Below are 17,219 nucleotides of genomic sequence, written 5' to 3'. Positions count from 1 at the left end.
AAAAAGTTTAGAACAAATAGCATACAGCTTGGAAGTAACTCTAAAGTTATGAAATAATCATCTTAAGTACACTGGAATATACTTTAGGGTACTAACTCTTAAATTAAAGATAAACTTCAAATTAACTTCACAGAAAAACATTAATTGGTTGCATTTTACAAACACACTAAAATATAAGAAATTGCTAATCATTCTACTATAATTTTGTTTCTTCAGGTTTCTACTTAGAGGGAATTAACAGTTCCTCTAAAAGACAGAACAAGTAGCCAAATTAATTTAAAGTGATTTAAGAAAAAATTTAAAACATGATCTGGAGAATAATTTATAACATCACTAAATATACTGTTGAATTTACCAGTTTTTATTGAGCACATTAAAAGATGAAGATGAATGAGACTGGGTGTTTTCCCTGGTAGGTGCTTATAATTCAGTAAGCAGGGTAAAGTATTACAGTTTGAGTAAGAGGACTATGCCTTATTAACTAATGATCCCCAGAACCTAGCCACCACTGCTGGCATATGACAGGGTACTCAACATATGTATGACTGAATGCAATACAAAAGAAGTAAAATACAATACCATACTATAAGAGCTGTAAGAAAGGAACAAATCATTGTGGAAGTTAAAAGGAAGAGAGAGCACATCTATTTGGAGGTGGGAGATGGAGGTGGGAAAGGGAAATAACAAAAGGGATCAGGAAGGAGATAACATTTAAAATGTATTTTGAAGACTAGGTTGGAGCTCACAGGCAGGAGAAAAGAAGAGAAAGGGAACAGAATGAGGAAGAGGTTATAGAAGGAAGAAACTAAAGCAGGCTTGGGGATAAGGGCAGGAAGAAGAGCTGAGGCATAGTAAGATAAAGTTAGGTTAGTACTTGAGTGATAATTCAAGTTCTTCACAATATAAGCACTAACTTATAAGTTGAGAAGTGTATCTATTAAGCACAGGCCTTTTGAAGTGTCTGAATAAAGAGTATTTTGGATTTATAAAAATGGCAGGGAAGAAAGGGTCTCAGTATTGAGGGAATACATATAATTGTTTAGACGAGGAGTCAGGAAATATTTTCTGTAAGTAGCCAAGTAGAAAATATTTTTAGACTTTGGGGGCCATAAGGTCTCTATTACAACTATTTAATTCTACTATTATAGCTGAAAAGAGGTCATAGACACTACATGAATGAACATACCTGTGTTCAAATAAAACTTACTCACCCCCTTATAAGTATGTGACCTTGTTAATGTTATAATATCTCTAAAACCTCAGCTTCCTTGAACTGTAAAATGGGAATAACTGTTCTTGCTTCATAGAGTTGTAGTGAGAATTTAAATTAGAATGAAAAGCACTTAGCATAGTGACTAGCTCATGACTTTGTGTTTATGAATGTTAGCTTTATGTTATGGTGATACCCATTAACTGAGTCTGATATATAGGCATTAAAAATGTTTTCTAGAAAGCAACTGAATCTGTAAATCTTGTTCTTCATTGTACTGATTCTCTACAGTACAATCTTTTGTGTCAAGGGAAATGACGGTCATGACTTTTTTAGAAAACCATTTAAAAGTAAGGGAAATTAGAAAACTAAGGAGGAGATGAAAGGTAGATTGTTTATTTTCAGAACAGTTCCCTTAGTGTACAAATTATCCTTTTTTGTGCTAGTTTTACCTTAACCTCCTATTTCTAGACACTATTGAAAGGCAAACTAATGCTCATAACTGGATTGCCAGATTTTACTATCAACACAGAATTATCTATATCAACAAAAACAAATGTTTCCTTCTAGAGCATATGATGAATAAGGCACTAGGTTAGACAGTAAAGAAATAAAGATATATATGAGCTGGTTCATGGGCTTGACATCCTTAAGTCTATAGTTTTTGATCATTACTCAATCCAACTTATTTTAAAGATGAAGAAACATGTTTATCAATGGCTATAGTGAAACATGACTTGCTCAAGCTCTCCTGTGGGGCAGACAATTACAGAATGAGAATCCTAGTTTCCAGCCTCTTAACCCAATAGTCTTTCATGTTAGTGCTTCTGAACCATTTCTTTTTATTGCCTTAACCTACCAGAACACTGGTTCACATAACCTTCAATAGCACTAGCTTACAACAAAATGATGTTTGGTGTGGAGGGGAAACGGGCATTCGTTTGTATGCCCCCCCACCACTATGCACCTACCCAAGAGAGCAAAATCAGAATAGAGGGCATGCTGGGCAATTTGAAAAAGATCCTCCACCCCATGATTCTGTACCATTTCAATGGTTGTTGGTTTAGACTTGCTGCCACAATAGCTGTAGAAACAGGACTTATCTATTTAAAGACATATAATGCTAAATGTTAAATAAATGACGAATGAGGAATAATCATTGAGGACTTCCCCAGGAGATGAAAGTGGCTTCAAATTCTTGAGTAGAGGAAAATATTTTAGAAAGTCAATAATTTCACCACATAGCAAGTGTCCATTATACAGGTTTTGTGTCATGTTGCTTTGTTTCCAGTATATACCTAACTCTTGCTACACTGTATGTTAGAATTCCTGATCCACTGTTTTTCTGTTTTTGTTTTTCTTATTTTATCTTGGCCATGCCACGTGGCTTGCGGGATCTCAGTTCCCCAACCAGAGACTGAACCTGAGCAACAGCAGTGAAAGTGCTGAATCCTAACCACTCAACCACCAGGGAACTTGCCTGATCCACTGGTAGCTTAGTTTTATAAGGTAATAGCCTCTAAACTTTTTCAAGTTTTACTGTCTCTTGACTTTGATAATGTTCCTCAATTTTCATTCTGGTGTTGGGGGTAGAAATCAGAATGGAAAGGCACTTGACTTTAACAGCAGCAGTGGTTAGTTCACACCTCCAAATCACATGGCAACTATAGTCAGGCAGTCCTTGTGCCCACTCAGAGACTAGTCAGCAATAAGAGTTTAATTAGATTTCCTGTCACAGTACAGACATTTTTGAAGTGTCAGACATGAAATACGGTAGGCTGCAAAGATGAAAAACATTAATAGAACTGTTGCTGATAAGCTATATTAGTTTAACTTTTCAAAGAGCAATGTAAATGTTAAATCATAATAATATTTTAAAAACTATAAGCACTTTGAGAACAAATATGTAATTCAGAAATTTGGAAATTACCAAGAAAGTATTAATAAGGAATTATACTTAAGAAGTCTTTTTTAAAAATTTCAAGTCTACTACTAATAAAATAAACTGATATACTATTACATACTTACTTAACTATGTTCTAAGCACTTTAATTAACCCATTCAATCCTCACAACAATTTCCATTGTACTTCCATTTTCTCCTGTACAGAGTCAAACAGTGATCTGACATGGATTCAAACCCAGGCAGTTTGGCTTTAGACTCTAAATCATAAGGTATATAAAATATGAACTTAGGATGAAAAGAAAATATTTCAGATAATAACAATCTTTACAGTGCTTTCACGTTTATATCAAATGTTAGATTATGCTAATAATCTTTTACACTTATATATTGCCTTATAGTAATAACATACTTAAATGGACAGTATTGTCATTCAAATAGATAGCTAAATTAGATTCAAATTCAATTTGACCAACTAGAACAACAGAATGCATTAGATACAAATGCACAGTACTGCATTAAAATCTGAGAGAAACAGCAGAAATAACAGATGGAGAGGGAGGTAAGGAACAGGACTAATACTTACCAAACGTCTATTATGTATCAAGTACTGGACTAAATACACCTTAAGATAAGTACCATTATTTCAACAACAAAGAAACATTAAGTCCATGATGAAATTAATCCAAAATCATGTAGTTTCAAGTGGCATAATAAGGATTAGAATTCAGAATGGTCTGCCTCCAAAGCCTCCTTTCACTACTGTGTTTCATGGCTTAACAGCAAAAAATGAGAAAAAAAGACATTCTGTATTTTTGTTGAAAGCAAGACCAACATAGGCCAATAGTTTTAGGTGGCTACAGTAGTTTTGAGGTATAATATACTCTGAGGCTGTATTAATATAATTGTAGACATGAGATGATGCTTGGTACTAGGCCCAACATATCAATAAAAGTGGCAAATGTAGACATTTAGGCTTACATGAAATTTTAGAGGAAATATGATAATGATAACTATTTTCAAATAATTGAAAAGCTATTAGGTAATGTAACAGACATGAGATTTTGGCTCAAAGTAAGAAAATAATAACCAGATGTCAAAACTGGAATAGGTTGCCTTATGAGATGTTTAATTGGAGTTTAAAAACCTAATGTTGGGCTTCCCTGGTGGTGCAGTGGTTGAGAGTCTGCCTGCAGATGCAGGGGACACGGGTTCATGCCCCGGTCCGGGAAGATCCCACATGCCACGGAGAGGCTGGGCCCGTGAGCCATGGCTGCTGAGCCTGCGCATCCAGAGCCTGTGCTCTACTAGTGAGAGGCCCGCATACCAAGAAGAGAAAAAAAAAAAAAAAAACCTAAATCATAAGGTATATAAAGTGTTAATGATTATGTTAATGATAATGTTAATGATTTTGCAGAGGAATTCATAAGCAAGATAGGAAGTAGATAAGTAGTTTTATTCCCTGTCTCGACTTCAAATTTAGAGCAGTTTGACTTATATGTTACATGTGCATTTACTTTTAGATTTTGTTTTGGAGGGGTATGTTCTCATGTTGTAAAAAAAAAAACAAAATCTAAAAACCACTGGATTAGATACATTGAGAGATTTCATTCAACTTAATGCCAGTTAGGGATATATAATCTGATTAAGGTTAAGAACATAAAATTATATATTGATTTTATTTGTCAAGGCAAAACAAACCAAACTTACCATTTTTTTCTGCAAAGGCAATTGCGTCGTCTATAGTACTGAAAGTTAGAACCATGTTGGACAACGGATCAGCCCTGTAAGAAACAATTTTTTTCCAGGACTTAACATTAACCTCTGCTGAAAATTACTTATTTTTAATCATTTCTTTAAAACTGTTAAATGTTTGAATATGTTTTTCTGTGTTAAATTTGATTTTTCTAACATCTGTCAAATTAAAAAATTTAAAATTGCAGAAATATTCAGCAATCTTTAATCTCAAATAAAATCATTTATTAAACTTTAAAAAAACTAGAGGAAAATGAGAATCCTCTTAGATTTTTCTTTAAACCTTACAAATTCATCAAAATGAGAAGGAACGTGGCCAAAATTGTGGACTAGGAAGACCCTGAGCTCACCTCTCTCACAGACACACCAAAATTACAACTATTTACACAGCAACTATTGAGAAAAACTGGAATCTAGTGGAAAAGATCTTCTATAACTAAAGATATAAAGAAGGAACCACAATGAGACAGGTGGGAGAGGGAGACCCCTACCCATGGTGGGCTACCCACAAAGAGAAGGATAATTACAATTGTAGAGGTTCTGCCCAAGGAGCAATGGGTCTAAGCCCCACATCGAGTTCCCAAGCCTGGGGATACTGCACAGGGAAGACGAGCCCCCAGAACGTTTGGCTTTAGCCTATGGGCCTTACTTTAAGGAGACCCAGAGAGCTGTGGGAAATAGAGACTAACTTTTTAAAGGTTCACACAAAATCTCACATACTTTGGGACCCAGGGCAGAAGAGTAATTTGAAGGCAGCCTGGGTCAGACTCACCTGCTTATCTTTGAGAGTCTCCAGAAGAGGCAGGAGGCAACTGTAGCCTGGGGATGTAGAAAACTGGCAACAGCCATTTGGGGGAGCTCATTCTACCATCAGGACAGTGGCAAGTGCCATTTTGGAACCCTCCCAATAGCTTATTACCACTAGAACCCACAAGGCTGTAGGCACCAATCGTGAGGTGCCTCAGGCCATGCAATTAACAGGGTGGGAACACAGCTCTACCCACCAGCAGGCAGACTGCCTTAAGGACTTCTGAGCCCACAGTCGCCCCTGGATGCAGGCTCTCCACCAGAGGGCCCTGCAGCCAGAGACCCCAGGATCACAGCAGACCCTCAGACTGCTATAAAGGACCCAGCCTACCCACCAACAGGCAGTACCAGCCCTGGGACCCCATAGGCCCTGGCTCTGTGGACCATCAGGACAACACCAGCTCTGAGACACTGGATCGTGGATCCCTCACCTCCCTCAGCTGTCCTGGTACCACACAGCAGTAGACAACAGCAGTTTAGCAGGAAACCCCAGGATTCTGTAGCCAGAGATCCCAGGACCCAGCTCAGCCTACCAGTGAGCCAGGACTAGCCCCAGAACCCCTTGGGCTTGGCCCCACACACCATTCGTTTGACACCAGCTCTAGGACCCCTGGGCCCTGCAGCAAGAGACCACAGGACTTAGCTTCATGCAACAGTGGGAGGACATTAGCCCTGGAACCCAGACCCTGCCCACCAGCAGGTGGTCCCAATCCCAGGACCACTGCAGCCCCACAGCCTGCTTTATCCAGGATCCAGCCAACACACCAGGAGGTTGACACCAGAACTGAGACATCTTGGACTACTAAACCAGCTGACCTGGAGTCCAGCCCCACTCACCATGAGGTCAGCACTAGTGTTGGGACACCACAGAACCCACAGCCAGCCATGTCAGGAAATGATCCCACCGACCAGTAGGCTGACACTAGATCCAGGAACCCAGCTCTGCCAACTAGTGAGCCAGCACTAGCCCTGTGACACCCTGGGCTTCCGCAGCCAGCCTCCTCCACGCGAGGTAAGGCCTAGCAAACAACTGGACCAGGGGCCAGCCACATCTATCCGACTGCCCACAGTAGTCAACTTGCCACAACAGAAGGACCCATGCAGCCCACACAAGCGGCACCCCTAGCGCATATAGCTTTGGTGACAAGAGGGAAGTGTGCTGCTAGGACACACAGGACATCTACAAAAGGCCACTTCTTGAATGTTGGGAAACAAAACTAACCTGCCAGATACATAGAAATAAAAAGAGCAAATCAGGCAAAATGAGGCAAGAGAATCAGTTCCAAACGAGGGAATAAGATAAAACACCAGAAGAACTAAGTGAAGTGGAGATACCTGATAAAGTGTTAAAAGTAATGATTGTAAAGATCAAAAAATCAGGATTAAAAATGGATGACACAGTGAGAAGTTTAACAAAAAGAAGATATAAAGAAGAACCAAACAGAGTTGAAGAATACAGTAATTGAAATAAAAAGTATACTAGAAGGAATCAACAGATGATGCAGAGGAATGACTCAATGAGCTGGAAGTCAGAGTAGTGGAAGTCACTGAAGCTAAAAAAGAATAAAAGAAATGAGGACAGATTAAGAGACCACCGGGACAACATCAAGCATACTAACATTTGCATTATAGGGGTCCCAGAAGAAGAAAGGAGAAAAAAAGGGGTAGAGAAAATATTTGAAAACATAATAGTTGAAATCTCTAACCTGGGAAAAAGAAACAGACATTCAGGTCCAGGAAGCACAGCAAGTCCCAAATAAAATCACCCCAAAGAGGACCAGAGCAAGACACATTGTAATTAAAATGGCAAAAATTAAAGATAGAGAATATTAAAAATTAAGAGGGAAAAGCAACAAGTTCCTTACAAGGCTGGTAAGTAAGTAGCCATAAGGCTACCAGCTGACTTTTCAGTGGTAACTCTGCAGGCCAGAAGGGAATGGTATACTATATTTTAAGTAATACAAGTAAAAAAAACCTACAAACAAAAATACTCTACCCAGCAAGGCTTTCATTCAGATTTGGTGGAGAAATCAAAAGTTTTACAGACAAGCAAAAGCTAAGAGATTAGCACCACCAAATCAGCTTTACAGGAAATGTTAAAGGTAGTAAATCAACCATGTAGAAAGCTACTAGGAAGATTAAAAGACAAAAGTAGTAAAATCATATATGTCCTCATAAGCAGTTAAAAGATACACATAACAAAGATGTAAAATATGATGTCAAAAACTGTATTCTTAGGGGGAGGGGAGTAAAAATGCAGAGTTCTTAAAATGAGTTTGAAATTAAGAAAGCAACTTAAAATAATCACACACACATATAAATTGCTATATATAAACCTCATGGTAACCACAAACCAAAAATCTATAATAATACACAAAAAAGAGAAAGTAATCCAAATATAACACTAAAGATAGTCAACAAATCCCAAGGGAAGAGAACAAAATAAAAAGGAACAAAAACTATAAAACAACCCAAAACAACTAACAAAATGGCAATAAGTATATACCTATCAATAATTACTTTAAATGTAAATGCTCCAATCAAAAGACACAGAGTAGCTGAATGGATATAAAAACAAGCCTCATATAAATGCTGCCTACAGGAGACTCACTTTGGACCTAAAGACACACTGAAAGTAAGGTGATGGAAAAAGGTATTCTTTGAAAATGGAAATGAAAAGAAAGCTGGGGTAGCAATACTTATATTAAAAGAACAGCAACAACAAAACAGACTTTAAAACAAAGACTGCAACAAGAAACAGAGGACATTACATAATGATCAAGGCATCAATCCAAGAAGGAAATATAGCAATTGTAAATATATATGCACCCAACACAGGAGCACCTAAATACATAAGCAAAATTAACAGACATAAAAGAAGAAATTGACAGTAACACAATAATAGGAGGGGACTTTAACACTCCTTCTATCAAGGAACAGATCATCCAGACAGGAAACACTGGCCTTAAATGACAAAACAAATGGTTTTAAAAGTTATACATTTGTATATTAAAAAAAAATATATATATATATATATATATATATATATACACAACAACATTCCAAACACAAGCAACAGAATACAAATTCTTCTCAAGTGCACATGGAACATTCTTCAGAATAGATCACATGCTAGGCCACAAAACAAGTCTCAGTAAACTTCAGAAAACTGAAATCATATCAATCATCTTTTCCAACCAAAACACTGTGAGACTAGAAATTAACTACAAGAAAAAAGCTGCAAAAAAAACACAAACACATGGAGGTTAAACAATATGCTACTAAACAACAATGATCCAAAATCTATAGGATGCAGCAAAAGCCACTCCAGGAGATAAGTTTAAGGTGATACAAGCCAAACTCAGGAAACAAGAAAAATCTCAACAACCTCACCTTATACCTAAAGAAACTAGAAAAAGAACAAATAAAACCCAACATTAGTAGAAGGAAAGAAATCATAAAGATGATAGCAGAAATAAATGACAGAAACTAAAAAAACAGTACAGAAGATCAACGAAACTAAGAGCTGATTCTTTGAAAAGATAAACAGAACTGATAAACCTTTAGCCAGACTCAGCAAGAAACAAAGAGGGCCCAAATCAACAAAATTAGAAATGAAAAAGGAGAAGTTACAGGCTGCACCAGAGAAACACAAGGAATCATAAGAGATTACTATGAACAACTATATGCCAATAAAATGGACATTCTAGAAGAAACGGACAAATTCCTAGAAATGTACACTCTCCTAAGACTTAACCAGAAAGATATAGAAAATATAAACAGACCAACTACCAGTGATGAAATTGAATCAGTAATTTAAAAACTCTCAACAAAAGGAAGCCCAGGACCAGAAGGCTTCATAGTTTAATTCTACCAAACATTTAGAGAAGTTAACACTTACCCTTGTCAAACTATTTCAAAAAATTGCAGAGGGAAGAGCACTTCTGAACTCATTCTACAAGGTCAGCATCTTCCTGATACCAAAACTAGACAAAGATATCACACAAAAAAGGAAACTACAGGCCAATATCACTGATGAACACACATGTCAAAATCTTCAACAAAATACTGGCAAACCAAATTCAACAACACATTAGAAGGTTCATCTACTATGTTCAAATGGGATTTTTCCCAGTGATACAAGGATAATTTAATATCTGCAAATCAATGTGATACACCACATTAACAAACTGAAGAATAAGAACCATATGATCATCTCAGTAGATGCAGAAAAAGCTTCTGATAAAATCCAACATCCATTTATGTTAAAAACTCTCCAGAAAGTGGGTTCAGAGGGAACACACCTTGACATAGTAAAGGCCACATATGATAAGCCCAGAGCTAACATTACAGTCAATGGTGCAAAGCTGAAAGTATTCCCTCTAAGATCAGCAACAAGTCAAGGATGCCCCCACTCACCACCTGTATTCAACATAGTACTGAAACTCCTAGCTATAGCCATCAGACAAGAAGGAATAAAAGGAATTGAAATTGAAAAAAGAAGAAGTAAAACTTTCACTGTTTTGCAGATGACATGATACCATATACAAAAAATCCTAAAGACACCACCAAAAAACTACAAGAGCTCATCAGTGAATTTGGTAAAGTTGCAGGATACAAAATTAATATACAGAAATCTGTTGCATTTCTATATACGAATTATCAGAAAGGGAAATTAAGAAAAAAATCCCATTTACCATTGCATCAAAAAGAATAAAATACCTAGGAATAAATCTAACAAAAGAGGTAAAAAACCTGGACGTGAAAAACTGTAAGACTCCAATGAAAGAAACTGAAGACGACACAAACAGATGGAAAGATATACCGTGTTTATGGACTGGAAGAATTAATATTGTTAAAATGATCATACTACTCAAAGCAATGTACAGACTCAATGTAATCGCTATTAAAATAGCAATGGCATTTTCAGAAAACTAGAACAGATAATTATAAAATCTGTATGGAAACACAAAAGATCCTAAGTAGCCAAAGCAAACGTGAGAAAGAACAGAGCTGGAGGTATCATGCTGTCTGACTTCAGATTTTTCTACAAAGCTACAGTAGTCAAAACAGTATGGTACTGACATAAAAACAGACACAGATCAATGGAACAGACTACAGAACCCTGAAATAAACCCAATGCACTAATGGCCAATCAATCTATGACAAATGAGGTAAGAGTATATAATGGAGAAAAAAAACAGTCTTTTCAACAAATGGTGCCAGGAAAACTGGACAGCTACATGTAAAAGAATGGGATTAGAATACTTCCTCACACCATATACAAAAATAAACTCAAAATAGATTAAAGACCTGAATGTAAGATGAGGAACCATAAAACTCCTAGAAGAAAACATAGGCAGAACACTCTTTGACATAATTCATATCAATATTCTTTTAGATCTGTCTCCTAGGGCAAAGGAAATGAAAACAAAAGTAAAACCAATGGTACCTAATCATATTTAAAGCTTTTGCACAGCAAAAAAAAACACTGACAAAATGAAAAGATAACCTACTGAATAGAAAATATTTGCAAATGATATGACTGATATATCTAAAATATATAAATAGCTCATACAACTCAATTATCAAAAAAACAACCTATCAAAAATATACAGAAGACCTGAATAGATATTTTTCCAAAGACATACATACAGATGGCCAATAGCCACATGAAAAGATGTTAAATATCCCTAATTATTATAGAAATGTAAATCAATACCACAGTGCGAAATCATCTCATACCTGTCAGAATGGCTGTCATCAAAAGGCCACAGTAACAAACGTTAGCAGGGATGTGGAGAAGAGGGAACCCTTGTACACTGATGGTGGGATTGTAAATTGGTGCAGTCACTACTGAAAACAGTATGGAGGTCCCTCAAAAAAACTAAAAACAGGGGGCTTCCCTGGTGGCGCAGTGGTTGAGAATCCGCCTGACGATGCAGGGGATACGGGTTCGTGCCCCGGTCCGGGAAGATCCCACATGCCGCGGAGCGGCTGGGCCCGTGAGCCATGGCCGCTGAGCCTGCGCATCCGGAGCCTGTGCCCCGCAACGGGAGAGGCCACAACAGTGAGAGGCCCGCATACCACAAAAAAAAAAAAAAAAAAAAAAAAAAAAAAACCTAAAAACAGAACTACCATATGACCCAGCAATTCCACTCCTGGGCATATATCCAGAAAAAAATGAAAACACTAATTTGAAAAGATACAATGCACCCCGAAGTCCACAGCAGCATTATTTACAGTTGCCAAGATATGGAAGCAACCTCAATGTCCATCAACAGATGAATGGATAAAGATGATGTGGTATTCATATACAATGGAATACTACTCAGCCACAAAAAGAATGAAATTTTGCCATTTACAACCACATGGATAGACCCAGAGGGTATTTTGCTTAGTGAAATAAATCAGACAGAGAAAGACAAATACATATATATGTTATCCCTTATATGTGGAATCTAAAAAAATAAAACAAATGAATAAATATAACAACACAGAAACAGACTCATAGACAACAAACTAGTGGTTCCCAGTGCAGAGAGGGAAGAGGGGGTAAGATAGAGGTAGAGGAGTAAGAGGTACAAGCTACTATGTACTAAATACATAAGCTGCAAGGATATATTGTAGCGACTTCCCTGGTGGTCCAGTGGTTAAGAATCCACCTGCCAATGCAGGGGACACGGGTTGGATCCCTGGTCCAGGAAGATCCCACAGGCCACAGAGCAACTAAGCCTGTGCGCCACAACTACTGAGCCTTTGCTCTAGAGCCCATGCGCCACAACTACTGAAGCCCACGAGCTCTAGAGCCCACGCGCTGCAACTACTGAGCCTGCAGGCTGCAACTACTGAAGCCCACGTACCTAGAGTCCATGCTCTGCAGCAAGAAAAGCCACAGCAATGAGAAGACTGCACACTGCAAGAAGAATAGCCCCCACTCACCACAACTAAAGAAAGCACCCACGCAGGTATGAAGAACTAGTGCAGCCATAAATAAATAAATAAATACACACATAAATTTAAAAATTTTTTAAAGGATATATTGTAGAGCACAGGAAATATAGCCTTTTTTTTTTTTTTTTTTTTTTGGTTGTACGCGGGCCTCTCACTGTTGTGGCCTCTCCCGTTGCGGAGCACAGGCTCCAGACACGCAGGCTCAGCGGCCATGGCTCACGGGCCTAGCCGCTCTGCGGCATGTGGGATCTTCCTGGACCGGGGCACAAACCCGTGTCCCCTGCATCGGCAGGCAGACTCTCAACCACTGCGCCACCAGGGAAGCCCATAGCCAATATTTTATAATAACTTTATTATTTATTTATTTATTTTTTTGGTGGTACGTGGGCCTCTCACTGTTGTGGCCCCTCCCGTTGCGGAGCGCAGGCTCCGGACGCACAGGCTCAGCGGCCATGGCTCACGGGCCCAGCCGCTCCGCGGCATGTGGGATCCTCCCGGACCGGGGCACGAACCCGTATCCCCTGCATCAGCAGGCAGACACTCAACCACTGCGCCACCAGGGAAGCCCTATAATAACTTTAAATGGAGTATAAGCTGTAAAATTTTGAATCATTATGCTGTACACCTGAAACTAATAAAATATTGTACATCAACTATACCTCGATTTTAAAAATTTAGTATCAAGAAAATTGCTGAGTACAACAGTTACTACTGCCTCCCTGCCCCAAATAGATGGCAACAACACCTACTCTTCTTAATGAACCTTCATCATTATGGAGAATAGTCTTTAGAATACATCATACTGACAATACTGTTTTCAGCTTTCAGCCACTTAAAAAAAATAATGCTCTAAGGTCTGACATCTAATTGAGTTCTTCAAACTAGGATAGTGGTAATGTTTACAAATCTACATAGACTCTTTACGAAATAACCACATAATTTCAGAAATATCACTTTTATTAGCATGTTTATTAAAAGGCTGTTCTGCTACAAATATTTATTTTGAATCTCTAAGCCAAGTATAGCATTCTGTGAAACATTGTTTAGATACATGGAATAAAAAATATAGAAAAGAAGGTTCAGGAAGTAATTTGGATAGTGTAAAGACATGAGATATACACAGAAGAGAATACATGGGAAATAGCACTCACTGAAGTGAAGATTCACAAGTTGTACAAAATGGTTACTATTCTGGGACTCCCGTAAGATCTCTATATGTCAGATCAATCTTCCTAAGTTCAACTCCCAAATTCACTGTCCAACTCAAAACCTTTGAAAAAATGGAACCACAGTGGATTTTATCCAAGTTTATACAATTTTTCCCCAAAGGTGCTCTCTAGTTCAGACAGGTAGGAGCATCAAGCACTCAAGCAGAAAGCCATAGTCTTGTAAGCACAAGAAGTCTGGAGATGGAATTTAGTATTCCCAGAGAAGCTGGAAATTTAGGAGCAAAAACAGTAAAAAGGAGGAATCCCCAGAACAGAGAACTTTTGAATTGCACGTGAATGGACAAAGCTTTAAAACAATAGCTGAGAAGGCTGAGAGAACCCAACAGAGACTTCAGCAGCTGTCCACTTGCTACAGTGGAGACTGAGTTTGGACTTCCACAGAGTTAGGAGTTAGTAAACACCCTGTGCTTTCCATCAAAACCTCAGAAAATGGGCTTCCCTGGTGGCGCAGTGGTTGAGAGTCCGCCTGCCGATGCAGGGGACACGGGTTCGTGCCCCGGTCTGGGAAGATCCCACATGCCGCGGAGCGGCTGGGCCCGTGAGCCATGGCCGCTGAGCCTGCGCGTCCGGAGCCTGTGCTCCGCAACGGGAGAGGCCACAACAGTGAGGCCCGCATACCACAAAAAAAAAAAAAAAAAAAAAAACCTCAGAAAGGCCATGCCTTTTTATTTTACCAGATTATGTTCCAGGATTAAGAAGAGGGGTAAAACTGCAACAGACCTACCCTAATAAAGCATAAAATGTATCTTCCACAAGTTCAAGGTTTTCTATCAGTAATTTAACTCTGTCAGTAACTATATAAGCATAAGGGATGGAGAATTAATAGATTGTTGATATTTTGTAATATAAATTGGTTTATTAACTGATAATTAATGTTTCAGGGGTTAATTAACATATTATTAGTATGAAGTCATACATTCACCAAAAGATATGTACAAGAATTTTCATTTTAGTATTATGCATAATAACCCCAAATGAAAACTACCCGATGCCATCAATAGATAGTGCAATGGATGAACCTTGTGTATAGATGAACACATTAAAAGATCATGTGACTTAAAAAATGAGTAATCTTAACATTTCAACCATTGGGTATAAACAAAGTTATTCCTTATAAATTTCTTTAGTCTCTATGAGTATGTGATTTACAGCAACACTCCATATATTACATGAAACATAAAATCTAAAGATACCAAAACACCTGAAAAACCGTGCCTATGTATCATTCTGCCAAATAAAATATAATTCTATTTAAATTGCAACATGGCAGATATTTTAAACAAAATATTTCTCCCAGGTACATCATCAGGAAAAGATGTTAAGTGTCATACTTTTCTAAAATGAGACATAATTTAAACTGGTAACTACCTTCAACTGGAGACTGAACACATATAATGTTCCAGTAATCTCAGTAAGAAAGATAATATTCTTGAATATCTAGCTATTTTCTCTAGTAGCAGCTTCTTTCATTCAACTAGAGGCAGTCCTGCTCTTTAACATTTGGGCCTTATCCACCATAGAGATTCAGGTCACTGATTTCATTAGTACCACAGAATTTATGACTACTTTATTCCAATGCCTGTAAATTTATTAATCACAAGATCTCAGGAACTTACAAGTTTCCCTCAAAATAGCCAATTTCTAAACTTATCTAATCTCTTCTTATAAATAACAAAAAAACACTTTATAAGTAAGTTTTATTTTATAAACAAGTAAAAGTGTCACTAAATTATTAACACTATTCATACAGTGTATCTTAAACTAATATATATAGCTTGGGGACCATGCTAAGAGTGCTCACAATGTCAGCCATTTTTATTCAATAAATAGTACTCTGAAAAATACTGTTTTTATGGTTTATTTTGCTGGGCCACACTTATATGAACATTATATATATGTTATATATATGTAATATATACATCTATATCATCGAACGTAGTGATATCTACACAAATTATCTCAAAAGGTATTGTCATAAAGCATTCTGGGGACTTCCCTGGTGGCACAGTGGTTAAGAATCTGCCTGCCAATGCAGGGGACATGGGTTCCAGCCCTAGTCCGGGAAGATCCCACATGCCGCGGAGCAACTAAGCCTGTGCGCTGGAACTACTGAGCCCACGTGCTGCAACTACTGAAGCCCATGCACCTAGAGCCCGTGCTTCACAGGAAAAGAAGCCACCCCAATAAGAAGCATGAGCACCGCAATGAAGAGTAGCCCCCGCTTGCCACAACTAGAGAAAACCTGTGTGCGGTAACAAGGACCCAACACAGCCAAAAATAAATAAATTTTTTTTAAAAAGCATTCTGTACACTGAAGAGTCTGAAAATCAGTGTACTTAAAAGGAAAATCTACAAAGAAAAACAGAGCTGAAAATAATATTCAAATAAACCAAAGTACTCACGTTGATGCCCAACCCATCAAAGGATTTTCCCATCTCTCTCTGGTATCAAACTCCATCTTCCATTTCTTCGTGTTGTTTACTCCAGATTGCATGTTATTGCGAGCAGGAACAAAGATCCTGACTTTTCTAGTTTTGATATGCTCTTCTGGAACACCAGTTAAAGCAGTAATATCCTACAGAAAAACAAGCAAACGTGTTTCTAACAGCCCACATACACTCTAGTACGTTTTTGTTGCTTTTTGTATCTTGCAATTCTGTTCATACTTATTTATAAATTTTTTTAAGCTTTCTGACTTAATTCACTACTTTGTTATTTTACCATGTAAACTGCTAGTTTGATATCTGGAAGAGATATATTGGGGGAGTGTTAGGGTACAGTGGGGAAGGGTTCATAAAAAAAAATTAGGTCCCTTCTGTACAAAAAGCACTGGTAATTTCTGAAGATTTTGCTGGTAGAAAAGCCTGTATACAATAGACTGTTATTTCATAAGCAAGTAACTAATTACCTGCTAATTAGTTAGCAGAGAAAGAATGTAAAGGAATATTAAAAATAATGAAATATAGGGCTTCCCCGGTGGCGCAGTGGTTGAGAATCTGCCTGCCAATGCAGGGGGCACGGGTTCGAGTCCTGGTCTGGGAAGATCCCACATGCCATGGAACAACTAGGCCCGTGAGCCACAATTACTCAGCCTGCGCGTCTGGAGCCTGTGCTCCACAACAAGAGGCTGCGATAGTGGAGAGGCCTGTGCACCGTGATGAAGAGTGGCCCCTGCTTGCCACAACTGGAGAAAGCCCTCGCACAGAAACGAAGACCCAACACAGCCATAAATAAAAATAATAAATTAATTAATAATTTAAAATAAATAAATAAATAAATAAATAATGAAATATAGAAAGTGACTAAATTTTAAATAGAAAAAAAATCTGTTACCAATGGTTTCTATGTCAAACTGCTTACAA

At 37.9% G+C, this 17,219-nt stretch overlaps 1 protein-coding gene across 2 annotated transcripts in view; it reads right to left on the bottom strand.

Moving 5' to 3' along the window:
- NDUFS4 (NADH:ubiquinone oxidoreductase subunit S4) overlaps positions 1-17,219 on the bottom strand; it is a 131,267-nt gene that overhangs the window by 20,830 nt on the left and 93,218 nt on the right. Inside the window, exons 3-5 of one of the 2 annotated variants that reach the window (XM_067030966.1) lie at positions 16,260-16,432; positions 4,823-4,896; positions 3,239-3,372 (exon numbers count right to left, since the gene is read on the bottom strand). In XM_067030966.1, coding sequence (XP_066887067.1) covers positions 3,272-3,372; positions 4,823-4,896; positions 16,260-16,432 — 348 coding nt within the window. In that variant the 3' untranslated portion in view covers positions 3,239-3,271. The remainder of the gene's footprint in view (positions 1-3,238; positions 3,373-4,822; positions 4,897-16,259; positions 16,433-17,219) is intronic. The other variant, XM_059062873.2, reaches the window with a different exon arrangement.

The sequence above is a fragment of the Kogia breviceps genome, chromosome 4, assembly GCF_026419965.1.
Source record: "Kogia breviceps isolate mKogBre1 chromosome 4, mKogBre1 haplotype 1, whole genome shotgun sequence".
NCBI classification, from domain to species: domain Eukaryota; kingdom Metazoa; phylum Chordata; class Mammalia; order Artiodactyla; family Physeteridae; genus Kogia; species Kogia breviceps.
This window is presented reverse-complemented; position numbering and strand designations above follow the sequence as displayed.